The sequence below is a fragment of the Chanodichthys erythropterus genome, chromosome 11, assembly GCF_024489055.1.
Source record: "Chanodichthys erythropterus isolate Z2021 chromosome 11, ASM2448905v1, whole genome shotgun sequence".
In the NCBI taxonomy this organism is placed as follows: domain Eukaryota; kingdom Metazoa; phylum Chordata; class Actinopteri; order Cypriniformes; family Xenocyprididae; genus Chanodichthys; species Chanodichthys erythropterus.
The window spans coordinates 15293309-15311879 of record NC_090231.1 but is presented as its reverse complement, the minus strand read 5'-3'; the positions used below and the strand labels follow the sequence as shown (position 1 = coordinate 15311879).

The following is an 18571-nucleotide window of genomic DNA, read 5'->3' as shown; positions in this document are numbered from 1 at the left end:
CAAAATAAAACTGATTAAAAAAAAACATAGAAATGTCTGTGTATTTGACAAATATTGCATTTAATTCACCTAATATTTGATAAAACACAGTGTGAGCGTCACTACGGGAAGCAGAAAGTTTCAGACTTGAAGTTTTAAGCTCCTCCCCGAATTCAAGCGGCAACTTTTGCCGATCGGTTACATGCAGCCGAACACACCTATTGCTTCTTGTTTCATCAGTTCTGTTTTCTCATTGGTTTATTGTGTTTAGGTGTTATTAGTCATTAGTGTTTGTGTGTATATATATAATATATATATATATATATATATATATATATATATATATATATATATATATATATATATATATATATATAGCCATTATGTTCCCATTGTGTTTTGTCTAGCTTTGTTTGTAACCCGTTGTTGAGTCGAGTCAGTTTTGTATTTGTTCATGTTTTGATTAAAGGGGACCTAATATACCCCTTTTCAAAAGATGTAATATACAAACCCGATTCTAAAGAAGTTGGGACACTGTACAAATTGTGAATAAAAAAGGAATGCAATAATTTACAAATCTCATAAACTTAAATTTTATTCACAATAGAATATAGATAACATATCAAATGTTGAAAGTGAGACATTTTGAAATGTCATGCCAAATATTGGCTCATTTTGGATTTCATGAGAGCTACACATTCCAAAAAAGTTGGAACAGGTAGCAATAAGAGGCTGGAAAAGTTAAATGTACATATAAGGAACAGCTGGAGGACCAATTTGCAACTTATTAGGTCAATTGGCAACATGATTGGGTATAAAAAGAGCTTCTCAGAGTGGCAGTGTCTCTCAGAAGTCAAGATGGGCAGAGGATCACCAATTCCCCCAATGCTGCGGCGAAAAATAGTGGAGCAATATCAGAAAGGAGTTTCTCAGAGAAAAGTTTGAAGTTATCATCATCTACAGTGCATAATATCATCCAAAGATTCAGAGAATCTGGAACAATCTCTGCACATAAGGGTCAATGCTGGAAAAACATACTGGATGCCCGTGATCTTTGGGCCTTTAGACGGCACTGCATCACATACAGGAATGCTACTGTAATGGAAATCACAACATGGGCTCAGGAATACTTCCAGAAAACATTGTCAGTGAACAAAATCCACCGTGCCATTCGCCGTTGCTGGCTAAAACTCTATAGGTCAAAAAAGAAGCCATATCTAAACATGATCCAGAAGCGCAGGCATTTTCTCTAGGCCAGACGAATCAAAATTTGAAGTTCTTTTTGGAAAACTGGGATGCCATGTCATCCGGACTAAAGAGGACAAGGACAACCCAAGTTGTTATCAGTGCTCAGTTCAGAAGCCTGCATCTCTGATGGTATGGGGTTGCATGAGTGCATGTGGCATGGGCAGCTTACACATCTAAAAAGGCACCATCAATGCTGAAAGGTATATCCAAGTTCTAGAACAACATATGCTCCCATCCAGACGTCGTCTCTTTCAGGGAAGACCTTGCATTTTCCAACATCACAATGCCAGACCACATACTGCATCAATTACAACATCATGGCTGTGTAGAAGAAGGACCCAGGTACTGAAATGGCCAGCCTGCAGTCCAGATCTTTCACCCATAGAAAACATTTGGCTCATCATAAAGAGGAAGATGCGACAAAGAAGACCTAAGACAGTTGAGCAACTAGAAGCCTGTATTAGACAAGAATGGGACAACATTCCTATTCCTAAACTTGAGCAACTTGTCTCCTCTGTCACCAGACGTTTGCAGACTGTTATAAAAAGAAGAGGGGATGCCACACAGTGGTAAACATGGCCTTGTCCCAACTTTTTTGAGATGTGTTGATGCCATGAAATTTAAAATCAACTTATTTTTCCCTTAACATTTTCTCAGTTTAAACATTTGATATGTCATCTATGTTGTATTCTGATTAAAATATTGAAATTTGAAACTTCCACATCATTGCTTCCGCATTCTGTTTATTCGGAGCTTTAACAGCTCACTCTTCGGTTGCTCAACAACAACAAAGCTGGAGAATCTCATGCAGCCAAAATGACGATTGTCAGTAGCGGTGTTCGGCCTTACAGTCGGACACTGCATTATTTGAAACTTGGTAACTTGGACACTTACCTGGGACAGATGTCCCCAAGGCAACAAAGACCACGGCGGTGACTGAATCCTTCAGACCAATAGTGCACCCAAAGTGGGAAGCGAGATCTCCTGTGACCGCTGTCAACACACCAATCAGGAAGATAGACACAATGAAGCATGCCCATCCATTCCAGTACTCTGTAGGCGGGACGAACGCAAACAGAACCTTCCAGAAGACTGTGAGGAAGTGCATGATATAATCAAAGCAGGATGGAAGACGCTCTTCACCACTCTCCTCTTCATTGTCATCACCTAAGAGGTCAAAGAAAGATGAGTAGTATATGTGAGCGGGCATAAGAGAGTTAAAGCTGTATCAAAATGTGCCTTGTAAAAGAACATCTTCGCAGTCTTTTTGTCACTTTTTGTTGCAAGATTTAGATGCAACTGTTTTGGATCTGACAGCAGCTACAGTAAATCAGTAAATGATTTCTTAAAGCTTTGTGTGTAAATGATGCTTTTATATGGATAATGTTTTCCTATACACTGACGTTAGGCAATCATAACCGTGGCTGTTTACTGACAGGCCTTAAAGGAGCCGCCCCTTAAAACAATGGATCATTTCAGACAGAGAGTCTGAATGAGGGTTGAAAATAATTTTTTTTGCAAATATATGACTTTTTTTTTTATTTGTGCAAAATACTTTATTAACGGTGCAATGTGTACAATTTGTGAGGATATATTGACAGAAATGCAATATAATATACATAACTATGTTTTCAGTAGTGCATTAAGACCTTACATAATGAACTGTTATGTTTTTATTACCTTAGAATGAGCCATTTTGTGCCACATGTTTCTACAGCAGCCCTAAATGGACAAACTTCTCTACAGAGCACATTTAGTCACTATGTTGTTCTTCTTCTAAATTTTGTGTTTTTAAAAGCAGCTTGCATCATCACTATGTTGAATATGCACAAAGAAGTAGTAGTAGTAGTAGTGGTAGTAGTTTATTAGAAGCAGAGACCGTTCTTTGTTACAAGAAGAAACATCATTGCTTGACTGGCTAACATACTCTCTGCTGTCTCAGACGACGACATCTTTGTCTTGTGTCGGCCAGACGGCCACCATAGCTTCTCTATTTTGCTTCAAAAGTTCGCAGTTCGCAACCTCACCGCTACAAGGTGCTAATATTTACACACTGCACCTTTAACGTGATGAATGAAGCTCAAGGAACATATTAAAAATATATATTATTAAAAATAAAAAAACTGTTGTTTTCTATTTTAAGGCATTTTAAAATGTAGTATTTTTTTGTGATAGCAAAGCTGTATTTTTAGCATCATTACTCCAGTCTTCAATGTCACAGTTCCTTCAGAAATCATTCTAATATGCTGATTTGGAGAATATGAAATAAACATTTCTTCTTCTTATTAATGTCGAAAACAGTTTTGCTGCTTAATATTTGTGTGGAAAACGTGATATGTTTTTTTTTTATGACACTGATGACACTGACACAGCATTTTTTTTTTTTTTAAATATAAATATTTTGTAACATTATAAATGTATTTAACATGTCCTTGCACATTAATTCATATTGGTGCCTCAATGATGCCCATGTGACAAAATGTAAAGGATAAACAAACAGGAAGTAGCTTACCTGCGCTTACAGTAACAGCACTAACAAACTGCTCTCTCCAGCTACTGCTTCCGACTACCAGAGCCAGGTTAGTCTTCTTAATCAGTTTATCCACCGTATTCTACACACACACACACACACACACACACACACACACACACACACACACACACACACAATACATACATACAGTTGCAAAAAATATTTAGATTTTTATATAATAAACTGTTACATAAAAGCAATATCACGCTCTGCTGTGGTACACATGAATCACCATGAATTGCTAAATAACTATTACTTGTAACTCATTTTGCATTGTTGCTTAACTTAAGAGTGATAAAGGCAGTTCTACCTTAAACTCATAGGACTCTTCAATCACCACCTCCAATCTGGTATGTTCACCCAGACTAGGACATCCCATTTTAGCTACTTCCTCTTCCTCTGCCCCAATCTCTGGCTTATTTTCATTAGAGTCCCCTACAGTACACACATAAACACGACAAAGTAGACAAAGAAAAACAGTATATTAGAAACATATTCCTTATATTTGTCCAGCTAGTTGAATGTAGATATTAAATCTCATGAAATTAATCAGAGCGAACAAAAATGAGCAGTACAACAGTGACTGATGGCTAGATAGAAAGATACACCTCAATTTCTGAAACTGACAAGCAGGAAATTTCATAAATCTTTTGAGTGTCATTGTGCTAATTGAATTGTAAAGGAAGGCATTTAAGATGGAAGGGTCATTGCCGGAGAAGGCTGTATAAATAATGTAGAGAATAGTGATCGCCTCCAGTTACACTGCTAACACGAGGTGATACAGAAACAGACAATTTTTTCCTGAGGTAACAAACTTCACAGCCTGCAGGTATTAGTGTCTAATACTTTACTGTAAACATATTTCGTACAGTACACATTATTTACTAAGCCAGGGGATATGAAATTATAAAGAGAGAAAGAGAGAGAGAAAGAAATAATTTTCAGTCTTTAAGCTTAAAAGGACATTATGTAATCGCTGCTCCTCCTGAACGCTCAATTCGTCCGCTTCTGTTTTTTTAATTGATCCTTTTTCCTTTCTTTTATCTGTAACCTTTCATCTTTCAACACTTTGTTCATGTTCTCCTCATTAAATGACCTTCACAATCATTTTATTTGTAGCTTTGACAGCACTGCTAATTTGCAAGCTTTATTTTTTTTTTTTTATTGTCTGAGAATGTGCAGCAGAAAGTGGCACAAAAGCACGGCTGCTGGTGTAAATAAAGCAGGAAACATTCAGCTGTTTCTGTCTGCTGTGCTCCAATGGCTAATTAGTAAGCAGTCTCTTATTACTACACATCCGATTAGCAAAAGTGTGAAATCGTGAGAATAATGGATGAAAAATTGAAGATCCACACACACAAATGTTGTCCACAAACTTAACCTTTAATGAAGACTAATTTGACCAATTTTAGTATTCTTTATAATGGATTAAAATATTTTTTGAACATTTTTATAATGTTGCTGCTTTTGCAGAGGGCAAGAATTAGATATTTTTGTACTTCTATATTTATTTGAACAACTTTCAGAGAATTATTATTATTATTATTATTATTATTATTATTATACAAAGCCAACACTCAAACTTTCCTTTTCTAGTTAAAAAATACACTAGTGAATTGCATGAACTTTTTATTCCATTTTAATCCTTTTAAAATTCAAATTCGAATTGCAATTCTGTGTCAGGTTTGCTACCTCACTTAAAGGTGCAGTAAGTGAATTCTGAGAAACTTTTTTTGGTGATTTCCAATATCAACAGCATTTCTCAGAAATCATTTACTGCACCTTTAACACTCAATTCAAGTACAGAAAATGAATTGACATTTCCATGGCCTTTCAATTCAGCTCTGAATATTGCTTAACTCCAACATTCAGAACATACGTGTACATGCATATTTACACAATTTACCATGTTTTTGTCCAATCTCGAGTAGCACTGGCTCTCCTAACTCAATGCAGAAGGTCTTGTTCTTTTCATACTCTTCATCATCTATAATCTTCACCTCAATTGTTTTCCTGTAGAGAGAGAAAAACAGACACTATGCTCAAAAACATTGTCATTCCTTACATGTCACACACTTACATAATTTCTATTTTAATTACTCTAAATCACATACACATGCTGTGAAACTATGACTCCAAACAATAAGAATCACAGTTTAATGAATTCATGTGCATTCATCTGTAATTCACGCCAGGATTTGCATGACCCTGACATACAATAAACAATTACACACCCAAAATACATCATGTCATGCATTAATAATGACGTTTTGTAGTGCCAACGTAAATGCCAATGGGGTGGAAACTAAGTACAGGATTGAAAATAATTGCTTTATAGTTAAACAAATTGAGAACATCATACTCCCATAGAGAGATATTACAGCAGTGCTCTCCTCAAACAACAACCTTGAGCTATAATAAGAACTGCACAATAGCTTAACAAGTACTGAAACTGGTTCACCAATATCCTGCACAGAAATCTATGATATTCATATTTGTGTGCCATGGTATTATTTGAAGTATTTTGAAGTAGCACAGTACACAACTTGTCAAAAAAAAGTTTGTTTTTGGTATGATTTTTTTAATCTTTATAAAAGAAGTGGTCCCAACTTTATATTAAGTGGCCTTAACTACTATGTACTTACATCAAAAAATTGCAATTGATTCCTGTGATAGCAAAGCTGAATTTAGCAGACATTACTCCAGTCTTCAATGTCACATGATCCTTCAGAAATCATTAAATATGCTGATTTGGTGCTCATTTCTTCTTATTATTAATGTTGTGCTACCTAATATTTGTGTTTTTGTGGATTTTGTGGAAAACACTTCTTTTTTTTCAGGATTCTTTGATGAATAGAAAGTTCAAAACAACCGCAATTATTTGAATTAGAAAGCTTTTGTAACTTTATAAATGTCTTTACTGTCACTTTTGATCAATTTAAGGCATAATTTCTGGAAATAATAATAATAATAATAATAATAATAATAATATAATAACTATTTAATAAACTGTGCATATAATAAAAAAATCTGAAATGTGAATTTATTTGTGAAATATCCGTGAACCATTTACCTGGTGCAGAATACATTTGCAACTTGAATTTTGAGCTGTAAACAAGGTTTTGTAAAATAAAAAAATAAATAAAATTAAAAAAAAAGCTAAGGAAAATGCTATATTACAATAATCTTAGTAAAATTAAAGAATATGCAAAAGTTCCTTACTACAGTACCATAGTTGTTTTGGTAAGGGATATCAAATCTGAGAAAGGAGAGAGGGGAAGGGTGATATATTATTTATTAAGATATTATATATTTATTCTTTTTAGAGTCTCAATAGTACACACAAACTGTTTATTTGTTTGTGTATATGGATAAGCGAGAGGTCACAAGCCCCTGTGTCGACCTCAAGAAGAACAGACTATTATTGTGGCTGTAATACCACAGTTTCCCACTTTCACTACCCACTGACTTCATCATACATTTATTCATCTTTGTTCAATTAAAACCGACAGATACATTAAATTAAAGCAGGCTTAATCAATAGCCTTTATCTTCTTCTGTGTGAGGAACAGAGAGAGAAAGACAGAGACAAAGGGAGCGAATACATTTTTTAAAGAGGATGAAAAATTGTTCTGTTGACTTTGGGATTTTCTGCTCTACAAAGAGACGTACATTTCTAAAGTATATAAGCACACTGCACACACTCAGAAGAAATGTTCTGAATCCGAAAGTATTACAGATTATAAGTGCCTCTTCTGTTTAATCTCCCTTCCCAGAGCAGCAATTTCAACACTTTTCCTCTCCCTGTGTTTCTCTCAATGCATTAATTCATTGTCAGCATGACTGATCAACCTTTAGCTTAGATTATTCATGAACTGATATCCAAGCATCTCCTCAGAGGACTGAGAAAATTCAGTTGAATTCTTTTTGCCTCTCATCATCTTTCTCTGGCCTCCTGCTCTCCTCTTAACTTTTGTACCAACTCACTCTTGCTTTCCCGCTCACCATCTCTCATTCACCATCTACCTCTCCTCTCACTAGTACATTTCCCCATGACCTCCATCCCGTTCCCTCCTCTTTCCCTCACTTTGCTGTACTCATATTAGATTTTTTTTTTTTTTTGGTGTTCTTGAGCTGAATCCAGCATGCAGCGCAATTAAGATCTTGTCAGCTATGCGTTTTATTGCATTTACCTGCTGCTGCTCCCTCACACACATTACTCTTTAATATTGTAAAAGAGTAAGGAAGAAGGGAGCTGAAGATGGAGAAGAGGTAAAGAAACAAAAGCAAGGACAGAGAGTTTGAGAGAGTCGTTGATAATGCCGTTTATTTATCCATGCTGTCTGTGTTGTTTTAACACCCAATTCACTAAATGCAAATCGGGTAACAGTGCAAGACCAAAACATCTGTGCTAAAAACCATCTTTGAGGCGGTTTCTGAGGTTGTGTAGGATGCAGTAGTACCTTGATCTGGTGTACTTTACTGAGATTGAACAGCATCACTCCACCACAAGCAGCTGAAAAGGCTTTTAAAAAAAGCTTTTATCCAAAACTAAGTTCCAGGTATACATTTTACCTAGTTCATGCATTCTCTGGGAGTCGAACCCATGTCATTGGCATTGCTAGTGCCATGCGCCAATGAACGCATGGAGATTGTATGTTTTGATGAATTACAGCTTCTATGATGATTAATGCACATTTACCATTTGCTTTCGGCACACAGCACAATGTTAGTTGCGACAGGCAATCCATATATCCATGTAAGCCTAATTTGCAGAGAAAATATGTGTTTGTGCAGATAAGAATGACAAATACTTAATTTAAATATTCAAGGTGTGAACGACTATACTAGCACGTTTAATGCCTGCTTAAGCTGGATTGTGGGTGCTGATATTACTATCAAATCTACAATATGCAAATTTAGGAAATTTGATGAGAACAAACATTAAATGAATTAAAGGTGCAGTTTTGAAAAGCACTGTTTGGAAGTTAGTCGGGCCGACACCAACAGCAAATGTGTAACCAATCAGCATTAGTGGGTGTGGCTACAATGGTCGAGGAGACAGAATGAGTAATGGTTCACACCGGACGCGAATGAAGCGGTAAGCGCGAGTGATTTACATGTTAAGTCAATGCAAAGATGCGAATTGACATCCTGCAGCGCGAATGACGCAGCGCGAATTGAGCGATTCGCGCAAGTTGAAAAATCTGAACTTTGGCGAATTTCCGCATGCCGTTAACCAATCAGGAGCTTGCTCTAGTAGTGACGTGATATAGCGAGCTGAGGCAGAAATTCGAAACAACAATGGAGGACAAAATCATCGTCGCTATACATCTTCATACATTTATAGAAACAGAAATAAAAAGGATCGTGTTTGAAAGAGTGAGGAGTGAGGAGGTCGGACAATCTGATAAGTTGTAAAAAAAGGTCTTTACTCAATTTGAGCTATATATATATATATATATATATATATATATACATATTAAGACTACAAGTCAACTAAAGACAACCAATTGAGCTTATTCGCTGTAATTTACAATTATTTCCCCACTGACAAGTTGTGTTTATTCAGAGGAAGTGTGCAGAAAGCAGTGGGAGAGTCCGGGACACATAAAGGAGCGGGAGAGCCCCTCTCATGACGCGAATTTGCGTCTGTTGTGAAGGGATTTTCACGCACGAATGAAGCAAGTAAACTCAAAATGTTCAAGTGTCCAACTACGCGTGAATAGTGTGATTTATTTGCGCAAGTCACGTCTGGTGTGAACGCAGCATAAGAAGGAGATTTGAAAAAAGAAAAAAAAAACTGCAGAAAGAGAGATGATGAGACAATACAAAAGAGCTCAAAAGAGTATCACTGGAATGAAAGGTTATGACTGGGCAAGCACTTTAGGACCAGCGTTAATATTAGAAAGCTTTCCAGCGCTGGAGAGAGTGGGAAGGCCTGAAAACAGACGCAGAGGCTGCTTCACATGTGAGTAACACTGGGTTTGAGTGTCATGAGCTGCTGTGCTTTTGGCGACTGACAACAAACTCTTGTTTGTATTTAGACTCTTGTGTACTGTATGTTAATTTATTAATACTGTATGCTTCATTGTCATTCGTTCATCTGCGCTGTTTTTCGCGAAGCGTTTTGTGGTGCGTCAGTTGTGTTATACAGTTATCCACTCACATTGCGTGTGTAACAGTGGCAAGATAGTGAGAGTTGTGCAGGTAAACCACTGCGCATTGACAACCGCTGTTTAGCGTCATCGTTAGCGCACTCGCTTCGCCTTCCAGCAGCGCTCGGGCCAGGGTTCGAGACAGGGTGCAGGGTGGTTAGAATTGGAGTGTGAGTTTTAGAGGAGGAGCAATGAAGAGAGGGGTGGGTTTGTTTGGGTTGATTTCAAATATCAACAATGTCCAACAGCGTTTATCAAAATCTACTTACTGCACCTTTAAGCTGGATAATGACATTATTGTTTTCTGATAAGCTGACTGTGAGGTTGTTTCATAATTTATGAACTTTGCAACACTGACACATTTATTGAACTCAACTGAATCAACACTGAACTGACTTGAGCTGAATAATGAGACTATCTTCTATAGAGCTGCTTTGAATATGTTTCATAACCGATGCATTTTTCAATATCCTCACTGTTATTTTCTTAATTTGCTGGTGCTAAGGCTGTTTTGAAACAATCTGTATTGTAAAAAGTGCTAGAAATAAATGTGATTTTACTTTTATAATTGTTATTAATCACACATTGAATAACACAAGATACATTATTTATGCTGCATGTCATACAGACAAGTTAGTATTAATATTTGAAACCGAACATCTGTCTCTCACTCTCTGTCTTTCAATGATTTTCTCTTATTGGTTCTTTAGTAGACATGTCGTAGAAACTTTATTGTAATTATCGATCAAAGAGCCTTACAACAGACTATAAATTGTCAAAAACTGTACCGCGCAACATAATTTTTGGCACTGAAATAACATATGCAAAAGTGAAATCGCCCTAGAGAGTTTAATTTTGCCAAGGGTGTTGGCTATAAAAAGGTATGTTGAGTGTTTTCTCCACTTCAACTCCATTTTGAAGCATTAATGAGCTCCTTCTCTAAGTGCAGGTCCTAAAACTCTCCACTTTCATTTTCTTGAGTGTTTTCATTTCTAAAGAAAGCCTCAAAGCATTAAATTAAACACAGAGAGGAGATTCATATTGAACAATCACAGCCAGAATCACACAGTACCAATATTGGCAACATTGCACTGAAGGCAACTTCAGATAAAGACACCTGGTCATTATTTACACACACACACACACACACTCACACACACACACACACACACACACACACACACGTGTTTAATGTGGACTTTCCACAGACATAATGATTTTTATACTGTACAAACTGTATATTCTATCCCCTAAACCTACCCATCACAGAAAACTTTTAGCATTTTTATATTGTCAAAAAACATCACTTAGTATGCTTTATAAGCTGTTTTCCTCATGGGGACCAAAAATTTCCCCACAAGGACAAGGATTTCGGAAATTGCCATCTTTGTAGGGAGATTTATCCCCATAACGTAAGTTTACCTGAACCACACACACACACAGACACCAATCATCAGTTCCTATTCTGCCTAATGAAAATTCCACACTCAACTTCCAGTAGCTCTTGCTTATCATGATGATTAGCAGGTTGTGGTTGCTGATAATTAATAAGAGACAAGGACCGACATGTTCAGTACATTGAACTGTGTACATAGTTTAATTAATGCAACTCACACACGAACAGAAGCTGATTAATAAAGATAAATGCTACACACCAACCTATAATTACATGATCAGAGGAAAGGATTGATTGAATTTCATCATTATTATTAGCATTTCATTATTTAGGAACTCATTTGTACAGTTCCTTCATACAAAAGCCCAAACACATATAGCTGCATGACGAATAATGAACCAAAAGACAATATATCGAACCACTCAAATACAGCAATGTTTTGCAAGTAGCACCGAGCCACCATGTTTCCACTTTTCAGGAAATCAACTTATGAATAGCTTATTTATAGTTGTCTCCGCACATTAGGCTGGGATAGGAGAAAGTATTTTAACATCGAAAAAATTACACACTTCACCTTTAAAGGTGACAAAGCTGAGGGCAGATGTGACAGTCTGGGTCCAGAGAACCCTCCACAGGATAGTCATGGACATTTACAGTCATTATGTTACAGTCAACAAATTCCACAAATAGAGACCATAAAGAAAGGAAGACGAAGATAGTTCGTCCCAACAGATAAAAAGGATTAAAAAAAAAAAAGGATTTCAATATTGGCTTGACAGAATCAGTCAAAGAGTCAGAAGCAAAAGAAGGGAAATGTGGTGTAGCTTTTGTATGAACTTAAAAGAGTTAAACTGAAAAGTAGACTGCAGAGTAGAGAAAAATACAGTAAAAATGTCTGAAGAAGAATGCCATTTACAAAAACTGATTTTTGTGGGCACGGTACCATGGTAATACCTTAGTAATGTTTGAAGTACATTGGAAAATCACGCAAATACTATTGTTTATGAATACATTAATCATTCTAATCATGGTATATGGGTTACACGTATGGGTTACACATATATTTTGTTGATCCAAGAACAACATTTTGGATGTCACACACATAACCATTTCAGGTCTTGAAGACTACATTGAGTTGAATCAGGTGTGTTTGATTAGGGAGATATAAGATATACAGAGAACCACTGGCCTACATTAACCCTTAAATGCATACCTCGGGTCTTTAGTGACCCGGGACGTCAATCACTAGCCTCCTCCTCGTTCATTTTTTAAAAGTTAGACATCAACCTTCTTGGTATTCCTCAATCAATTCATTCTAAAGAATATAACAAGAAAAAAATCATAAAATTATAAAAGAATGCCTATTTTTGTATTCACTTTTTGTATAAATTGTATAGGGTCGCTAACGACCCGAGGTGTGTATGAGTGTAAGTATATTTTTTTCTGCACAACAATAATTGAATCTCAGTGATTTACTGCAGAGCAAGTATTGAACGCAATCAAATATGACTGTATCTGTCATCTGGTGAAGCTCTTAACGACCTAAATATTGATTTTGAAGATGTTGAAAATTATATATTTTTGAGAATACTTTTGAGATCACGAATGGGCTCATATTTGTGACCTCAATCATAAAACTAGCCTTTTATTTGCTGAATTTACTGGGAAATGAGCTCTGACGAGGACAGTGATGATGGCATAAAACATCTGCTCAAACGGAGCCCCTTCAAGCTCCAAAAGGTAACAAAATATGCTTTTTTTTATTCTTCTGTAATTGTTACTCTAATATCAGAGGAGTTTTATATTATCGCGACAGGTAGAGATCCTTCCGTGTTAGATATAGATCCGGGTCGATAAAGACCCGAATATGTAAGAATGATTGGCGAAACAGTCATGCATTTAAGGGTTAAATCTGTTCATCATATAAAGTGATCGTGTCTCTTCAGAAGACTTTGATTAAACTATACAAACAAAGTCTGAAAACTAGGAGTGATGGGCTTTTTGGAGGGCCACAAATCTCTCTAGGTTTCGTTAAAAACATTGTCAAGAAATGACAAAGGACATGTTTGTCACCATATTGTGAGAACGACCCATATATTAGCAAGCATCTGATCCCATCACTGCACTATGGTACTTCTATGGTACTACGTAAAGAGGTCCATGTAATCCATAAAGCCTCAAATCAAATTCAAATCAAATCAAAAACACTTCTGCAATGAATATTACATGGTAATGCAATCTACATTCCCACCATAGGGGGTAAGTGTGCATTGAGATGATTGTTTATTTAGAGACGAGTGATTTGATCACATCCTCTCATAATTACTTCCACTTAAGGCTGTCAATCACTTAAAAAAATGTTTTATGTGAAATATTGTTTAATAGAATATCATTCAGCTCAGATAGAATTTTTAAGAATTTTAAGTTTTATAAATAATGACACTTTAAATTGACATTCTTGTTTTAATTATATTCATTCTATTATCTGGGTTTGTTTTAGTTCAGTTGGACTTTGAGTTTTGCACTGTTCTCAGTTCAGTTTCCTGTGTTTTCTTTGTTCATGCTCTTCTGTTGCCATGGTTTTTTATTTGCCCTCATGTGTCTCACCGGTGTGTTGTTAATTACCTTGTTTAGTCCCGTGTGTTTCTCTCTGTGTATATACGGGCTCATTTTCAGTTGTTCTTTGTCAGATCTCATCTTAAAACAAAGAGGTTGCTCTGTTTCCTGTGTTTTTGTTTCCTGAGTTCTTGAGAAGAGTTACTTTGACTTTATTTTCATTAAAATAACTGCTTGCAAATAGATCCAGCACTTTTATTTCCATTTTTATTGCAACCTTATGCAAACAAACTAATTTGTCAGCAAATGTACTTAAAGCGTAACTTTTCCAATTTCCAACCTGCTTTATATTGTTACAATGTCTGTACTATATGTAGATGAATGATATTTACTTGTTCTTTATGTTACCTAATCCAAGAAATTCACATTTTTTCAGATTGTTCGTCGCGGCTTTCCATATTTACGATCTTTCACTGGAAACCGAAAATAACACGCTCCCATTAAATGTTTGATTTTTGAGCCCAATCCTGCTTCTGGAGGGCCACCGTCCTGCAGAGTTTAGGTCCAACCCCAGTTAAACTCATCTGAGCCAGCTAATCAAGGTCTAGTATAGGCATACTAAAAACTTCCAGCCAGGAGTGTTGAGGCAAGTTGGAGCAAAACTTTGCTGGACAGTGGCCCTCCAGGACTGAGTTTGGACACCCCTGGACTAAAGCAAGTGCTATTTGACTCTGGTAAGCGTATTCAGAGCAGACTGGTGCTAGAGGCTTTGGTCGGCAACATGCCCAGTGCATTATGGGTGTTGCAAGTTGCAAGTTTTCTTATACCTATTTGGCAAAAGGGAAGTTTTTCTCTGTTTTCTCTAGTCAGGTAGCACCGATTTCATTTTTTCCCCTTGACATTGTACTGTATAGGTTTAGGTCATTGTCCTGGAAACACCCCCACCGTCTTAAGCATCTGTTTGTTCAGCAAAATTTTACGTGTGCTTGAGAGAGACATGAGGTTGTGCAGCTTTATATATCATAGAAGTGAGCATCCAGGCAGAGCAATGGGACTGAGATATTCATCATTTATGAGTCGGTCATGTTCTCCAAATTTCACCACCTGCTCCCTGCTCTAAACACACACACATATACACACACAGCAGACACTGAAACCAGGGCAGAGCTGCTCAGGGCAGTCCACACACGTGCTCTCCTCCCTCATGATGAATGGTGACGCATCTTGGGTGGAGTTATTGATCAAAAAGAGTCAGGAGTGTAGATTTAGGCAGTAGCATTCAGTCATAATTTAAATTGCATTAAAGTCTGTTTTCTGCTGTCACCCACGTGCTTTTCTATCTGGCGCTCCCTAGATAACAGCTTTCTAATTAAAGAACAATGACGAGCAGCTTATGGGTGGCACGGACAGTGCCTCTGAACATTTTGATAATGTTGAGGAACTAGCGTTTAAGCTTATGAGACAGAGGTGTGATTCTCAACCTGTCAGAATGTCTGCTACAAGTCACACAAAATCAAAAATGAAATAAAATGATGTATATCTAGTAGTGATGTCAAGTCTGATTCATTTCCGCAAACCAGTTCTTTCTGACAATTCGTTTCAATGGACCGGTTAAAAAAAAACAATTCATTGGTTCCTTACGTCATCATGCAATGATGTCACTATGCATTGCTTTTTTAACAACTCATTGTCATGTTATATCAATGAAACATTCAAATAAAGGCATGTTTGTCAAAGCATATTGCTGATTATTGCCTTGTTAATGGTGATTGCAATCAGTTTCGTTTGCTGATCCTTCAAGTCAGATACGACTGACCAATAATGAGTAGGCTACACCTTGGATACATTTCCTAAACGTTTCGCACCTACAACATACATTACAGACATTGAGCCACAAATGCAGATATACAGTACTGTGCAAAAGTCTTAGGCACGTCAGTATTTTCACCCCCCAACAAAGGGTTTAAGCCAGTTATTTATAACTTTTGCTGTAGTGTGTCAATATCTGTCCACATTTCCAAACATTCATTTTGCCATTAATTGTAATAATCCAGTTAGAATTTTTGAATACACAAGGAGCCGGTGCTCCACACAGAGATCTGATCTCACCATCATCAAATCCGTCTGTGATTACATGAAGAAACAGATGAAACTGAGACGCACCAAATCCAGGAGAACTGTGGCCGTGTCTCTAAGATGCTTGAAGAAACCTGCCTGCAAAGATACAGTACTGTGAAGAGTTTTAGGCACTTGTGTAAAAATGCTGTAAAGTGAGGATGTTTTTAAAAAAATACTGTTATAAATAGATTTTATTTATCAATTAACTTATATTAACTAAATCAAAACAATATTTTGTGTGACCACCCTTTGCATTTAAAACAGCTCTTGTCGAGGTACACTTTGGCATCATTTTTCAGATGGCTTTGGAGGCAGGTTTCTAAAAATCTCTTGGTGACACTTCTGGATTTGGTTTGTCTCAGTTTCATATGTTTCTCCATGTAATCGCAGACGGATTCGATGATGGTGAGCTCTGATCTCCATGTGGATTACCGGCTGTTATCAGTCTTATTGTGTATTCAAAAATCTCACTGGATTATTACAATTAATGGCAAAATGAATGTTTGGAAATGTGAACGGATATTTCCTATTGACACATTACAGCAAAAGATATAAATAACTGGCTTAAAACCTTTTTTGGGGGGTGAAAATACTGACATGCCTAAGACTTTTGCACAGTATCTCTCTCCTTGATTTAGCTTAACTTAAAATATAATCTGCATTCACAATAAACCATAGTAATTCATTTACATCAGACAGAAAGGATTTTGCAGGTTTTAATAAAATATTATTTAATAATAGTTGTTATAATAAGAATATTTCCAGTACGTGCCCCAAGCTTGCATAATATAGTCAACTCACTCATCAGACTCCTTTGTCATCCTTGCCGTTGACATCATGTGTTATCAACCCAGAACTAAAGTTCGATTCAGTTCAATTAGTGAACCGGTTACTTCCTGGGAACCGGCTCAAAAGAACAATTTGTTCAAGAATCAGACATCACTGGAATGTACAGTAGCAGACATAGAGAAGTACATATCTATGCATATATTCTTTTATAAAAAGCATTCGTTTTATTTATTTATTTATTTGGAATGAATGTTTAAGGGCAAACATCTTAAAGATTAGTTGATAGGCTGTTGATTCATTAAATGATCAGATGTTGACCAAAAAAGCTGTTTATTCGGTGTAGTATAGCCTCTCCTCCATTGACATATATTCAAATAAATGGCCTCTGGTCTCCTTTCCTGCACACTGCAGCGTTACGTTTTTTAATTTGCTTTGTTTTGCTAACTTTGGAGGCTTGCCTTAAAGCAGCTTAGCTAGAAAGTTACAGGCAGGTGAGTTTGGTCAGGGTTGGAGCTAAACACTGCAGGAAAGTGGATCTTGAGGGCCAAATTTGAGAACCCTTGTACTACATTTTAATGTTATGTTGCCTAAATGTAGCAAAACAAGTGATTTTAGTTTTTATTGTAGAGACCTAAACAGTGAAACAAGAAAAAGCACATAGGCCAAACAAGGGAACTGGTGGCATATAATGGCGCTTTTCCACTGTGTGGTACTTCTTGGCTCGGCTTGGTAGGGCACGGCACAGCTAGGCTCGCTTTACTTTTGGTTTGCTTTTCCATTGCAGTTAGTATCGCTTCAAAGTAGGTGGGATTATAGACTGATCATCATAGTTGCGCCACCTCTACTGCCGTGGATCTGCTCCTCGTCTACCAACGAGTCTGCATTTCATCTACTGACCACGATACATATTTTTTCAAGTTGTGTGCGACAGTCATTTAAAGCAAGTCGTTTTGCGAACAAATGATACTGCAGTGGCTGTTACTGACTATTTAAATCTAGTTTCAAATCCAATGACGCTGTTAGTGATGATTCTCTCTGACCAATCAGTAATCTGCAGTGTTTACACGTCACATTTAGTATTGGTACAGCTCGCTTGGAACCTCCATCAAGGTGGTACTATTTAAAGGGTTAGTTCACCCAAAAATGAAAATTCTGTCATTTATTACTTACCCTCATGCCGTTTCAAACCCATAAGACCTTTGTTAATCTTCGGAACACAAACCAAGATATTTAGTTGAAATCCGATGGCTCCGTGAGACCTCCATAGGGAGCAATGACACTTCCTCTCTCAAGATCCATAAAGGTACTAAAAACATATTTAAATCAGTTCATGTGAGTACAGTGGCTCAATGTTAATATTATAAAGCGACAAGAATATTTTTGGTGCGGCAAAAAAATAAAAAATAAATAATGACTTATTTAGTGATGGCCAATTTCAAAACACTGCTTCATGAAGCATCAGAGCATAAATGAATCAGTGTATCGAATCATGATTCAGATCGCGCGTCAAACTGCCAACGGCTGAAATCACGTGACTTTGGCGCTCCGAACAGCAGATTCGACACACTGATTCATTTGTGCTCCGATGCTCCGAACCGTTCTGTACTGAACCGTCCCATGCAGTAGAAAAGTACCAAATAGTGAGGCGTATCGAGCCACATAACCGTACCATGCAGTGGAAAAGCGCCATAAGCCTGTTTTGAGCAAAGAGTGAGTGGCACCTCTCCAACCATAAAGTGTCTAGAATCTGAACTCTAGGAGCTGAGTGGAATAAAGGCCTAATTTTTCCAGACA

General features: G+C 36.9%; 1 protein-coding gene across 2 annotated transcripts in view; it reads right to left on the bottom strand.

Moving 5' to 3' along the window:
* slc8a4b (solute carrier family 8 member 4b) overlaps positions 1-18571 on the bottom strand; it is a 76483-nt gene that overhangs the window by 2779 nt on the left and 55133 nt on the right. For both annotated transcript variants that reach the window (XM_067401847.1, XM_067401848.1), the window contains exons 5-8: positions 5667-5773; positions 4071-4195; positions 3740-3839; positions 2122-2394 (exon numbers count right to left, since the gene is read on the bottom strand). In XM_067401847.1, the coding sequence (XP_067257948.1) occupies positions 2122-2394; positions 3740-3839; positions 4071-4195; positions 5667-5773 (605 nt within the window). The remainder of the gene's footprint in view (positions 1-2121; positions 2395-3739; positions 3840-4070; positions 4196-5666; positions 5774-18571) is intronic.